We start from the raw sequence: 13,713 nt of genomic DNA, 5'->3' as shown, positions 1-13,713 counted from the left end.
ATGGCAGACATAACCAATCCATCATGACATTCATTCTCCCCAAACCTTCACCCAATCTTGAGTTCTCCTCACAACCCTGGGAGATTACCATCAACTTTTGTGAGCACACAAAATGAAATTTGCCTGTCATGCCTGGGGGCAGCGAGAAGGTGGGAAGATAGGTTGAAATTAGGCAGAGAAGGGCTATGGAGTTTAAAGAATGCCAGGCAAGGAGCATTTGAATAACTTATTTACATTTCAGACTCTGTTGACAAAATGACTGGCTATCCTCCTCTGTGAAACAATAGCAGTAGATATTGATCTCAGGCTGCTATTATTTGTTTTCATGCCTTAGTTCTAAAATCACCAAAGGCCCCTTTTTTTATTCTTTTCATGTGCCCCATATATTGAAAAATGTGGTCTCCCAATTAAACTGTACTTATTAAATAGCAATGACAATATCAGCAAACAAGCATTCACTGAATATTTTTCACATGACAAGCACTGTTTAAGCAACTTACATTTATTAATTTTTTAAATCTTCACAACAACCTTACAAGGTAGGTACAATTACTGATCTCATTTTATAGTTGTAAAATAGAGACAGAAAGTAAACATTTTGTAGCTGGTAAGTGGTGTAATCAATACCTTTCTCATTGTTCAATTTTAACTGTGTAAAGTCCAAGCATAATTTCTGATTAGAAGGAGATAACCAAAAGTACAGTGGTGGTTTCCAAGGTCTGGGAGAAAGGGGGAAATGAAAGTTAATGTTTAATAGGTATAGAGTTTAAATTTTACAAGATGAAGAGTTCTAGAGATGGATGGTGGTGATGGTAGCACACCATTATAAATGTGTTTAATATGCCAAACTATACACTTAAAAATGGTTAAGTTGGTGAATTTTATGTTATGTATGAGTGCGTGCATGCTGACTTGATTCAGTCATGACTGACTCTTTTTGACCCTATGGACTGTAGCCCACCAGGCTCCTTTGTTGGGATTCTCCAGGAAGAATACTGGAGTGGGTTGCCATACCCTCCTCCAGGGGGATCTTCCTGACCCAGGGATTGAACCCACATCTCTTATGTCTCCCATACTGGCAGGCATGTTCTTTACCACTAGTACCATCTGGGAAGGCCCATGTTAGGTATCAGTTCAGTTCAGTCACTCAGTCATGTCCGACTCTTTGCGACCCCATGGACTGCAGCACGCCAGGCTTCCCTGCCCATCACCAACTCCCAGAGTTTACTCAAACTCATGTCCATCAAGTCAGTGATGCCATCCAACCATCTCCTCCTCTGTCATCCCTTCTCCTCCTGCCTTCAGTCTTTCCCAGCATTAGGGTCTTTTCCAATGAGTCGGTTCTTCACATAAGGTGGCGAAAGTATTGGAGTTTCAGCTTCAGCATCAGTCCTTCCAGTGGATATTCAGGACTGATTTCCTTTAGGATGGACTGATTGGATCTCCTTGCAGTACAGGAGACTCTAAAGAGTCTTCTCCAACACCACAGTTCAAAACCATCAATTCTTTAGTGCTCAACTTTCTTTATAGTCCGGCTCTCACATCCATATGTGACTACTGGAAAAACCATAGCTTTGACTAGATAGACGTTTGTTGGCAAAGCAATGTCTCTGCTTTTTAATATGCTGTCTAGGCTGGTCATAGCTTTTCTTTCAAGGAGCAAGCGTCTTTTAATTTCATGGCCGCAGTCACCATCTGCAGTGATTTTGGAGCACAAGAAAATAAAGTCTCTCACTGTTTCCATTGTTTCCCCATCTATTTGCCATGAAGTGATGGGACCAGATGTTATGTATCTTTTACCACAAAAATATAAGGGAAAAAGGAGTTAACCAGGGTTTCCAACATAAGTTGGTGGAATTCTGGCCAGAAACAAAAAAATTTGCTATATTAGTTTGATTGCGCAACAGGTCAGGGATAAATGCACAGTTTTCTGGCAGATTCTTCATTTAGAAGAATTAGATTTAAATAGCCAGGAGACCCCATTTTTCTTTAAAGAGTGCAAAGATCTGAAACCCTAGACTGGAATCTGCTGACTGGACACTCAATTCTCTAGTTCCTAGGAAGGTAGGGGGTGTTCAGCGAGGAGAATAATACATTTTATAGTGGGGAAGCCACAAGCCCAAGGTTAAGGGCCTCTGCACTAGAATTGCACTGAAAGCTGGCGTCACCATTTCTTCACTTTGCCATGTCTTTGGCAAGTTCTTTAACATCCCAGGCTCCAGATTTCTTGTCTGTAAATGGGGTAGTAGTGATGGCTCATAGAAACTCTGGCACTTAGTGAGCCCTCAACAATACTAGCTCCTAATTCAACTTCATGGCTATGTATTTACATCAAACAATAGGGATAATACAGAATCCTGAGGCTTACTGGATCCTGCAAATGAGATAAACTGAGGTGTAAGTGCTTGACTGATGGTAAGTTTCCTCCTCTTCTTTTGTCTCCAGTATCTAGTGAGAGGGTGCCCCATAAGTGAGGACTCCCCAACATCTTGATGGATACTCAGTGGCACCCCTCTTACCATCTGTCTATCTAAACTTCTGGTGTATAAAGTGATGCTTCCTAATAGTCCTTAAGCAGCTTCAAGGGCATCATGTTTTGTAACATGAGAGGCTGCCCTGGGGTTGGCATGTCAAAGTGACCTTCACTCATGGTGTGGAGAGAGCTGGTTGCTGGGTCCAGCATTGTGTCTGCTTCAAATACTTATTGATTACATGATTCTGAGCTGTTCAGGATTTGGGGCTTCTTTGTTTTGTGTTGCAGCTGATTTTTCTTCTTGACAACCTCAGGCCTCTGAAATAAGATGTTTAAAATAATTTGTTCCTCCCTACTGTGAAGGAAAAACTGCCTCTGTGTGTGACAGGGCTAATGGTGGCTTGCCCCACTGTTAACTTGAAAGGATGGTGCTGGACTGTGACTCTTAGAGGTCACAGATGTCAAAGTCTTTAACCATCTGTGGCTTGCCCAGAGCGATGGAGCTCAAAGAATCACCTAGGAGCCAACTAGAGCCACTGGAACATCCCATTTAAGTGCATATTTTCTCCCTTGTCCTTCTCTCCTAGCAACTGTATGACTCAAATACTACTCAAAGTATTAATTCTCTGTAATTTATACACTTGCCTGTGATATTATTACTGCCCAATTGCTCATGTTGATCTTCAGAGGGTGGAACCCCAAAGAATATCTATGGGGAACCGAGGCTGTACTTTGGAAAAAGAATATCTTTATTAAGTTCCTTTTATTAAGTATGCATCACATGGTCCAGCCATTTGACCCACAATCTCTGCTTTTTTTTCTCCCCAGCACTGGCTTGAACCTAACAAGTCCATCTCCAAGCAAATGAAATGTAAGTGTCAATCTGTGGGTTCGCTTTTGGTATGAAATGTCCAATGATAGACTCTGCTTCTTTACGAAGTTTCTCCTGCCAGGAAAGAAATGGATGGAGTTAAAGATCTGGGGGTGGGGAGGCTTCTCCCTCCCTATGAGCACTGTGTAACTTCTCCTCGCTTATTTGCTGGCTTTGGTGCTCCCCATGGTCACTATTCCTAGAGGCCTGTGTCTCTCCCCATCCCCACCATCTTACCCTCATGTTTCATGGTCGAACAGGGGCACAGGTGTCTAGTTCCCCTTTGATTGTGGGGTTTGGTAGTAAATGGTTCAGAGTGGAAAGTCAGTGTTGTGGGGGGATGGTAAGAGGGGCTGGTGTATTTTGAAATTAAAATCTTGCTGATAACGTTAATGAAGACTGAAGTATTCTTGTCCACCCCTCAAGCTCCCCAGTATACTTTCCTGAGTAATGTTTTCAAGCTCTGGTGCTGTGACCTGCCTCCCCTCCTCCCCCGATGAGCTCTTGGAAAAGCTGGTTTGGGAGACATCTCTGTAGTGCATAGAATATCTGGCCATCCACTTGGGGGCATTGTGAATAGGGTGTTGACTGCTGGTCTTGGGTGGCATGCTGTTTTGTCCTGGTCACCTGTGCTAGGCTGTAGTCAACCTGCTTTTACTTATGGTTTAGAGGAGAACTTCTGAAATGCACCTCAGAAATTCATTGCCTGCCCTGGAGTCCATTTATCCCTTCATGTCAACTTTCCCAGGGCTCTAAAATGTGGGTGATAAGTCAATTTCTCATCAGAGATCAGGTTAGCATATATTAGGTCACTAGTCATCATTCAAGGGAGTCTTTTCTTTTTTTAAATATGAAGAAATTATTTGAGGCAAGGTTTTTAAGTAAGAGAAGGAAGAAACTGAATTATGATGGCAAACTAGTAACCAACATATCAATTCCTTAACTCTTTCCTTTTACCCTCCTGCTTTCTCCCTTTTCTGTCCTCACTCAGACCTCTGTCTGTCTGTCCCTTCCCTTTCTTTTCCTGTCTCTCAAGAATAGACTCTGTCTGACCAGTGCAGGACTCACAGCCAGCCGGGCTGTTCAGGCTAGCACCCAGAACTGCTGTGGGCGAGTGATGCTGCAGGGAGAGGGCAAGAAAGATGTGTGAGGTGCAGGCAAGGGGCAGCAATGCATGGAAAGTTCAGAGAAGTCAGCCCCTTGAGGTGAGGCTGGAACAGAGTTGGGACAACCATCCAAGATTAAGTAGCAGGACACAGGTACCAGGGAGCTCTGTATAGAATGACATGTAGGCTAATGAGAATAAACTAATTTATCTGAGAAAAAACTAGCTGATTCTTGGCTTTTATCCCTTAACTACTTTATCCCTTAAAGCTTTAATATTGTTTTTATATATTTTAAAATATTTAGGCAAATTTCCAGTAAAGTTATTTTTAGTAAATGGTTCTTTGACTTTGGTTCTTAAATGTCATGAAATAGTTTCCTTAAGCCACACACATTTTTAAAATATAACATCTATAAAGTAAGATGTATTTCAGTACTTAATAGAAGAGAAAATTTTAAATGGGTGAAGATTTTTCTGCTTAAGAGCTTTGTATCTACAATTAGTAAATCTGAACAACCAACTCAGAATATATAATGTTTTGTAAAAATAGTTTCAAGATTGACATATGACTACTGGCTGGTTTTAATCTAACGACAAATAGAATCTGAATTTGGAAAAATAATTGTGTAAAATTCAGTTTCTAACCAGACATGGTGACTCACTGATTCTAGGAACTAGTAAGGTTCTTACCCGAAGGGTAAGGGTCTTACCTGTTACCTGGTCCTCTGTTGTATTGTTAAGAACATTAGCAAACAAAAAATTATGTAATTTTTCTCAAGATCACAAGGCTAGTTTTGTGGTTGTTGATGATGTCTTTTAGTATCAAGAATTTATTGTTTTCTTATACATATGTCCTAGAAACAGTCACTATAATGTAAATAAGGAAAAAATTTAAACTAAGGCATATAGACTGTTAACCCAGAAAAACTGGGTCCAACCAATCCATGGAACTCATCCATGAATTTATCAATGCATCTGGTTGCAGAACCCCAGGCAGCTTCCTCTTTGGTTGTTGTTCATTCGTTGTGTTCAGCTTTTGCAACCTCATGGACTGCAGCACGCCTGGCTTCCCTGTCCTTCACTATTCCTGGTGTGCTCAAATTCATGTTCATTGAGTCAGTGATGCTATATAACTATCTCATCCTCTGCCTCCCTCTTTTCCTTTTGCCTTCAATCTTTCCCAGCACCAGGGTCTATTCCAGTGAGTCAGTTCTTTGCATCAGGTGGCCAAAGTATTGGAGGTTCAGCTTCACCATCAGTCCTTTCAAAGCATCAAGTCCATTCAGGCTTGATTTCTTTTTTAGGATTGACTGATTTGATCTTACTTTGGTTGTGGATATGCAGTTTATATTCTGACTGCCTTTGAGGAGGTAGTAAGAGAATAATTCCTTCAATGAAGAATTTACTCCATTCCCATCTCACTCATGAGTGATAACCAGCTTTCCAGTCCTTTGCCCTGACCTCATTAAGATCCCTCAGACTATGTGGATTACCAGAGTAGTCAGGAGACCAGCTCTCCTGATGAATAAACTTTCTACAAAATCGTTATTATATCTTACTAGTATTTTTAAAAATAATTTTTTGATAGTATCACGCTTGTGGTTTTTCTAGCAGTTCAGAAAAGTTTAAACTATTTCCTTTCTCTTCTCCCTTATATCTCCATGCTTACTTCAAAGAGATAACTAACAATATTTATATATCCTTCTGGGAATTTTTCTTTACATATAAGTTCCCCCAACTTATATAAGCCTTTTGTAAACAAAAATGAGATCAGTCTCTATACATGACTCTTCACCTTGTCATTGTCTTAATAATTTTAGAGTTTTTAAATCAAAATGAGTGATTGATGATTAACTTCATTTAAAAAATGGTTTTCATGAATTTCTTAGTGGTCCAGTGGTTAGGACTCTGAGCTTCCAATGCAGGGAAGTTGGGTTCTATCCCTGGTCAGGGAATTAAGATCCTGCATGCTGTGTGGAGCAGGTAAAAAATGAATAAACAAAAATTTTAAAATGGTTTTCTGATACTTAATTGTATACATCTGTGTGATTTACTTATTAATGAACATCAACATTGTTTATAGTCTTTTCCTATTATAAATTATGCTGTAGTAAACATGCTTATATGTATATTCTTGCATATTGTCCATCTGTACTAGAATTTCCTAAAAATAGAATTGTTGGATCAAAAAGAATATACATTTAATCTTTCCTTAGAGATAAATACCCATCCAAAGAGCTTATAGTAATTTACTCCTCTAATGTTACATGAGAGTTCTTATTTCCCCCAAATCTTGTTAAAAATAAGTATCATCAAACTTAACTTTTACGGTGACCTCAAATCTATTAGGAAAGTGAAATATTTGATTTAAAAAAACTGGACAGTCATTAATTATAAATTTTAAAATTGAGAAACTTCTTAAACTAGTCTTATTTCTCCTCTGAACTTAGGAGTTACTTTAAATTTGGCTTTTTAAATGAATACACGGTAAAACTGGCTTCTTTTTGTTCTATTGTGGTGTGAATTTTTAACACACAGATTTGTGCAACCATCTTCACAGTCAGGATACAGAACACATCTCCCCAAAAACCTTACTTTTGTGGTCCTTTTGTAGTTACTCTCCACTCCCCAAACAACTAACAACCACTGATCTATTCTCTGTCAATATAGTTTGTATCTTTTGAGAATGCCACAAAGATTGAGTCATACAGTTTGTAATCTTTTAAAACTGGCTACTTTAACTCAGCATGAATAACTCAAATTTATCCAAGTTCCTGTATTTACCAATATATGATACAGAAAATTAAAAGAATAGTTGGTCTTTGAAAAAAATCAAGAAAAATTGATGAACCTCTAGCAAAACTCATGAAGAAAAAAAGACACAAACTACCAATATCAGGAACAAAAGAGGAGATGTCACTACAGACCCCACAGAAAAACTCTAGGTATGTAAGTTTGACAGTTCCTCAAAACCCACAAATTACCAAAGCTCACCCAATATGAAATACAAAATGTGAGTAGTTTTACAAGTAAAGATACTAGATTTAAAACCTTCCTGAAAGAAAATCTTCTGCCCACTTGCTGCTATTTTTGTTGCTGCTGGAACCCCTTTTCTTGCTCTTCAGGCCTTAACTAGGAGCTTCTAAGTTTGTGCTGATGTCCAGGTATCTCTGAGTTCTGTCCAGGGGACACAGAAGAGAATATGTGATGATCTCAACACTGGTTCGCTGATCCTTTTAATTCTTATCTTTTTTTCCAATCTTCCTGCTATTGTTTACTTTCCAGAGACCTCAAATTGCTGCTGCACTGTATTCTGTCCAGGTATTATAGCTGCAGTCAATACAAGAAACAGGATGGGGTGTAATTAGTCCATACTGCCCAGAACTGAAATTTTAAAGTCAACTTTTAATCATTCCTGTATATTAGGTAAGAATTTAGATAGGCTTTATAATTTACTTGGGAAGCATTGAAGGAATATCTTTCTCATTTCCCTTTTCTATCATTGTATCCATAGGTACAAATGTGGAGTGAGCTGGTGATTATTTTTTTCTTTCTAAACTACTCAGATAATAGACTGCCTGTAAGCAAAGTATTAAATGAAGTGCATATTTTGAATGTTTTGTTTTCAGAGTCCTTGCTTTCCATGCAGGAATGTTGCTATGTACACACTGACTTCTCGCTTCAAACCTACTAGCTTTTAGCCTTGTCCCCATGACTCTGGAATGTAGCCCAATATGTATATATGTAGAGACACACATCAAGAGGACAAAAATTGTATGTCCTATAGGATCTATATAATCACACAAATTATACACGCATGTAAAGGTTTTAAAAAGTTATTATGACTCAGAAGTATGGAAGTGAAGTGAAAGTTGCTCAGTCGTGTCCAGCTCTTTGCAAACCTATGGACTAATACAGTCCATGGAATTCTCCAGGCCAGAGTGGGTAGCCTTTCCCTTCTCCAGGCAGAAGTATGGAAATGGAATCTTATTTCCCCATTATTGAATTCCACTTGCTGTGTACCCCTGTCTCCTCTGAAAAGTTTAACCTTGTTACTTCAGGGTAACTCAGGATCTGCCAGTTTAGTATTTGATCTCTTTCAGCAAATTACTTAGTGAATTCATAATTTAAATATGAAAATGCATACCCTATGTTGTCCTCCTCCACAAACAGTATCATGTGGCACGAGAGGCAAACTTAGCATCCATCGTGGCTGCAAGGGTGACGTCTCTCAAGCCCAGAATCCTCTGAGTCCTGCAGGACTCTTGTGTCTTACATGATTTGGCCTCTGGTTGCTGGCACCGCTCCCACTGCATCCTCTCTGGATGCAGTGGTGCCACTAGAGTGTGCGCTGGCATGTGCTGCTGAGACCTCTGGCTCCTGCCATGGTCTTGACCTTCACGGCTATAGGCTATAGACTCTGCCCTCCTGTGGTCCCCACTGCACGTCTCTTTCACTGGTTGCATCTCAGCACATCTGTATTCACCACTGGGACAAGCTGAAATTGCTTAGCCTCTTCCATGCCATGCTTCAGCCTCAGGGTTGAAACTTGGCACGCTATCTATAAGGCTCACTCTCTGCTTAAACATGTCATGCTACCATTTCCTTGGTGTGCTCCAAAGTTCCAAAGGATCACTTTCCCTAAACTCTGGGATTTCTTTGTCTTGCCCCTACCCTTCAATCTGTTAGCCAAGCCTAGGGTGCTGAGGGATCTGAATTCCTTCTCAGAGCTCCAATAAAACATCTTAACCTTGGTTACGTCCTATCTGGACCTCTCCAGGTTCTCCACCTGCCTTTCTTCCCTACCCCTTTCCAACAACTAATATGGCTTTTAACCTTTGATATAAAATTAACGTTCTAATACAATAGCTTTTTTATATACAAGCAGTTACAGTTTCTCAAATGTAATAAAAAAGAAGTGCTATTATTTATAATAGCAATAACAAGTAAAAACAAATTTCTTATAATGTGTAAGATCTATATAAATAAAACTATGAAATTTTACTGTGGAGTTACTGTAGCTAAGAGAGCTCAATAAATGCAGACTTCTCATGTTTCAGGTTAATATTAATGAAATCAATTTGTCACATATTAATATGTACATTCAATAATTTTTCACATCACAGTTTCAATCAGGTTCTCTATGGCATTTAACAAATTGATTCTAAGGCTTATTTGCAAAATAAAATGCTCAAAAGTAACCAATAAATATGCAAAAAAGAACAATGAACAATGATGGAGTGCTTGTTCTATTAGATAGCAAATCAAGGACTATGAGCTATAGTAATTAAAAGAGGCCTCATGATAGACTCATAAAGTAATTAAGATAGAGTTAGGAATAGGAAAAGAATCAGTAGAACAGAGAAAAACAGTCCCATTATGTTTGGAAATATAGGTTGTAAGAAAGGTTATATTTCATATCAGAAATACAAAGATTCAAGGTATAATTTTAGGGTTGCATGTTCACTTGGGGAAAAACTAAAGCCATCCTTCACATCATGCATGGGATTAATAACAAATGAATTCAAAAGCTAAATATATTTAATAATTTATAGGAAGTTTAGGTAAAAATTTAGGAGTGTTTTATTTTTTAGCCTTGTTAGAGGATGTCAGACATGACTTAGTGACTAAATAACAACAGAGGGTTATACAATAAGCAAGTGATTTGCTATTAATCTATTAAAATAGAGAAGGATAATTGAAAAAATTGTGATATTTCAATTGCTAAGCATCAAAGATTATGATAAAACTAACACTATTGAAGAGACTGTTCTTTTCCCATTGTGTATTTTCTGTTCCTTTGTCATAAATTAATTGACTGTATATGGGTGGGTTTATTTTATGGCTCTCTCTTCTGTTCCATTGGTCCATGTGTCTGTTTTCATGCAAATACCGTATGGTTTTAATTATTATAGCTTTGCAGTAGAGTTTAAAATCAGGGAGCATAATGCCTTCAACTTTATTCTCCTGTCTCAAGATTTTTTGGGGGGGTTATTTGGGGTCTTTTGTGGCCCTATACAAATTTTAAGATTAAACATTTTCTGTTAAAAAATGTCATTGGAATTTTGATAGGAATCGCATTGGATCTCTAGATTGTTTCAGGTAGTATGGATATTTTAACAATATTAATTTTTCTAATCTATGAGCACAGAATATCTTTCTATTTATTCGTGTCACCTTCAAATTTTTTCCTTACTGTCATGTAGTTTTCAGTATACAAGTCTTTCACTTGTTTGGTTAAATTTATTCCTAGGTGTTTTATTCTTTTGATACAACTATAAATGGAATTGTTTTCTTAATATCCATTTCCAGTAGTTTGTTATTAATTTTATAGAATCACAGCAGATTTTTCTGTATTGATTTTGTATCCTGCAACATAAATGAATTCACTCATTAGTTCTAATAGTTTTTTGGTGGAGTCTTCAGGGTTTTCTCTATATAACATCATGTCACCTGAAAGTAAGGACAGTTGTACTTCTTCCTTTCCAACTTCAATTCAGTTCAGTCTCTCAGTCGTGTCCGACTCTTTGCGACCCCATGAATCACAGCACGCCAGGCCTCCCTGTCCATCACCATCTCCTGGAGTTCACTCAAACTCATGTCCATCGAGTCAGTGATGCCATCCAGCCATCTCATCCTCTGTCGTCCCCTTCTCCTCCTGCCCCCAGTCCCTCCCAGCATCAGAGTCTTCCTTTCCAACTTGGATGCCTTTTATTATTTTGCTTGCCTAATTAGTGTTGTAGGACTTCTAATACTATGTCAAATGAAAGTTATAAGAGGGATTATCCCTGTCTCATTCCTTATCTAGAAGGAAGAGCTTTCAGCATTTCACTGTTGAATATACTAGCTGTTGTTGTTCAGTTGCTAAGTTGTGTCCAATTCTTTGCAAACCCATGGACTGCTGCAGCACACCAGGTTTCCTTGTCCCTCACTATCTCCCAGAGTTTGCTCAAACTCATGTCCACTGAGTCAGTGAAGCCATCCAGCCATCTCATCCTGTCACCCTCCTATCCCCCTGCCCTCAATCTTTCCCAGCTTCAGAGTGTTTTCCAATGTGTCAGCTCTTCGCATCAGGTGGCCAAAGTATTGGAGCTTTAGCATCAGTCCTTTCAATGAATATTCAGGGTTGATTTCCTTTAGGATTAACTGGTTTGATCTCCTTCCTGTCCAAGGGACTCTCAAGAGTCTTCTCCAGCACCGCATTTTGGAAGCATCAGTTCTTTGGTGCTCAGTCTTCTTTATGGTCCAACTCGCTCATCCATACACAACTACTGGAAAAACTATAGCTTTGACTATATAGACCTTTGTCAGCAAGTGATGTCTCTGCTTTTTAATATACAGCCTAGGTTTTTCATAGCTTTTCTTCCAAAGAGCAAGCATCTTTTATTATCTGTAGCTTGTCACAAATGGCCTTTATTGTGTTGAAGTATGTTCCCTTTATACATACTTTGTTGAGAGTTTTTTTAAAGATCATAAATAGATTTGAGTTTTATACATCTATTCAGATAGTAATATGATTTTTATTCTTTATTTTGTTCATGTGGTGTATCATATCAGAAGTATTTTTTTGTAATTATGGAGTCAAATAGGATTTCCTAAGGAAAACATCAAACCCAGAAGTAACAAAGCAAAATGCTAACAAATTTATACAAAATTTAAGTGTTTGTACTAGAATATTTGGTTTGTTTTCTCTACAGAGTCGATTCCTAGTAAATATTTGTTGGATGAATGATTATAAAATGAATTATAAATGAATTAAAATACAAGCAAAATAATGGGAAGAACATTTGTCAAGTATATAAAAAGTAGTAATATGCAGACTATAAAAAGTCGATGCTATAAGCCCAAAGAAAAACTCAGTAGAAAAATGTGAAAAAAAAACACATAGAAGGAATAAAAATAAGTGGGCGATAAACTTATAAACAGATGTTCAACATCGTTAGTAACAAGGAAAATACAAATTAAAACAAAATATTTTTATACTGCTATTCAGTCACTTCAGTTGTATCTGACTCTTTGCCACCCTATGGACTATAGCCCACTGGACTCCTCTGTCCATGGGATTCTCCAGGCAAGAATACTGGGTTGCCATGCCCTCCTCCAGGGGATCTTCCTGACCTGGGGATTGAACCTGCTCTCTTATGTCTCCTACAGTGGAAGCCAGATTCCTTACCACTGAGTTACCAGGGAAGCCCTTATTTTACCAGGAAAATTGTAAATATTGATAATAGCCAGTCAATGAGGATGAGGGTAACACTTCTGGTGGGAGTATATAAACTGGTAAAGCCATCTGGGAGGGAAATTTGGCTGTATCTTTCAAGATTAAAAATCCCTGTCTTTGGTACAAGGTCATTTCTGTGAGTCTGTTGACAGCAAAATTTATTCCAGCATGTGTATATATTATGCAAGGATGTCCATTGTGTCCATTGGAATACTGCTTATCACACTGGGAACTGGAAGGAATAAAAAGCTTAGAAGTTTTGGCCAGGCTAAATAAATTATGTGGAGTGCATGTAGTCATTTAAAGAAAAAAAACAGACATATTTTATTGACACCAAAATATTTATTAGATATATAGTAGAGTTTAAAAAGCAAGTAAAATACCAAGTATAGAATGATCATGAATGAAAATATAAAGATCATTATATGGAAATAAATACATATTATCTATATGACTATGAAAATGCACAGAAGACGGACTAAATAGATGTATACTGACTGTAGTTACCTCTAGGAAAGAGAATGAAGTAGACAGAGGTGAGGCCCTCATGTCTTACTACATATAGTTACATTTTACATTTACATTTCATCTTTTCAGTGAGAATATATTCATATATCACTTGATAATAAAGAGAGAACATAAAAGGGGAGGGAGCTTTATGCAAAAGTCAAGAAAGGAGTAAAGATAGGAAGAAAGGAATCAAAATGCATTATGTATTAAGCATGTACTGCAGAAATAGAGACCTGGATGAAAGAAAGCCCACTTAGTCTTCTAAACAGACTCTTTGCTTAATCCTGGCTGGTGCCTAGTTAGACCAGGAGAAGAGTTAAAATCTTATTCTTGCTCTATATATCAAGTACTATGGTGCCACCAAGCACTGTGAAGGGATAAAGGTTCTTGGAAATGGCTTCTGCATGCAAATCAGGGTGCAGAGAACCCCATTCTCTGTATAACGCATGGATTTGGGTTCAGCCATAAGAACACTGTTGAGTCAAGTTGCTGGCTGATATCTTTGGTGCTTCCTCCCCAAAGTTATGATTGTT

At 38.1% G+C, this 13,713-nt stretch overlaps 1 protein-coding gene across 1 annotated transcript in view; it reads left to right on the top strand.

Annotated features, from left to right (window-relative positions):
• The window catches only part of FRMD3 (FERM domain containing 3), a 345,648-nt gene that overhangs the window by 191,747 nt on the left and 140,188 nt on the right, over positions 1-13,713 (top strand). The window contains exon 3 of the mRNA XM_052644654.1: positions 3,302-3,344. Coding sequence (XP_052500614.1) covers positions 3,302-3,344 — 43 coding nt within the window. The remainder of the gene's footprint in view (positions 1-3,301; positions 3,345-13,713) is intronic.

Source organism: Budorcas taxicolor, chromosome 8 (genome assembly GCF_023091745.1).
Source record: "Budorcas taxicolor isolate Tak-1 chromosome 8, Takin1.1, whole genome shotgun sequence".
Lineage (NCBI taxonomy): Eukaryota > Metazoa > Chordata > Mammalia > Artiodactyla > Bovidae > Budorcas > Budorcas taxicolor.
The sequence above is the reverse complement of the archived record's forward strand: the minus strand, read 5'-3'. Positions and strand labels throughout refer to the sequence as shown.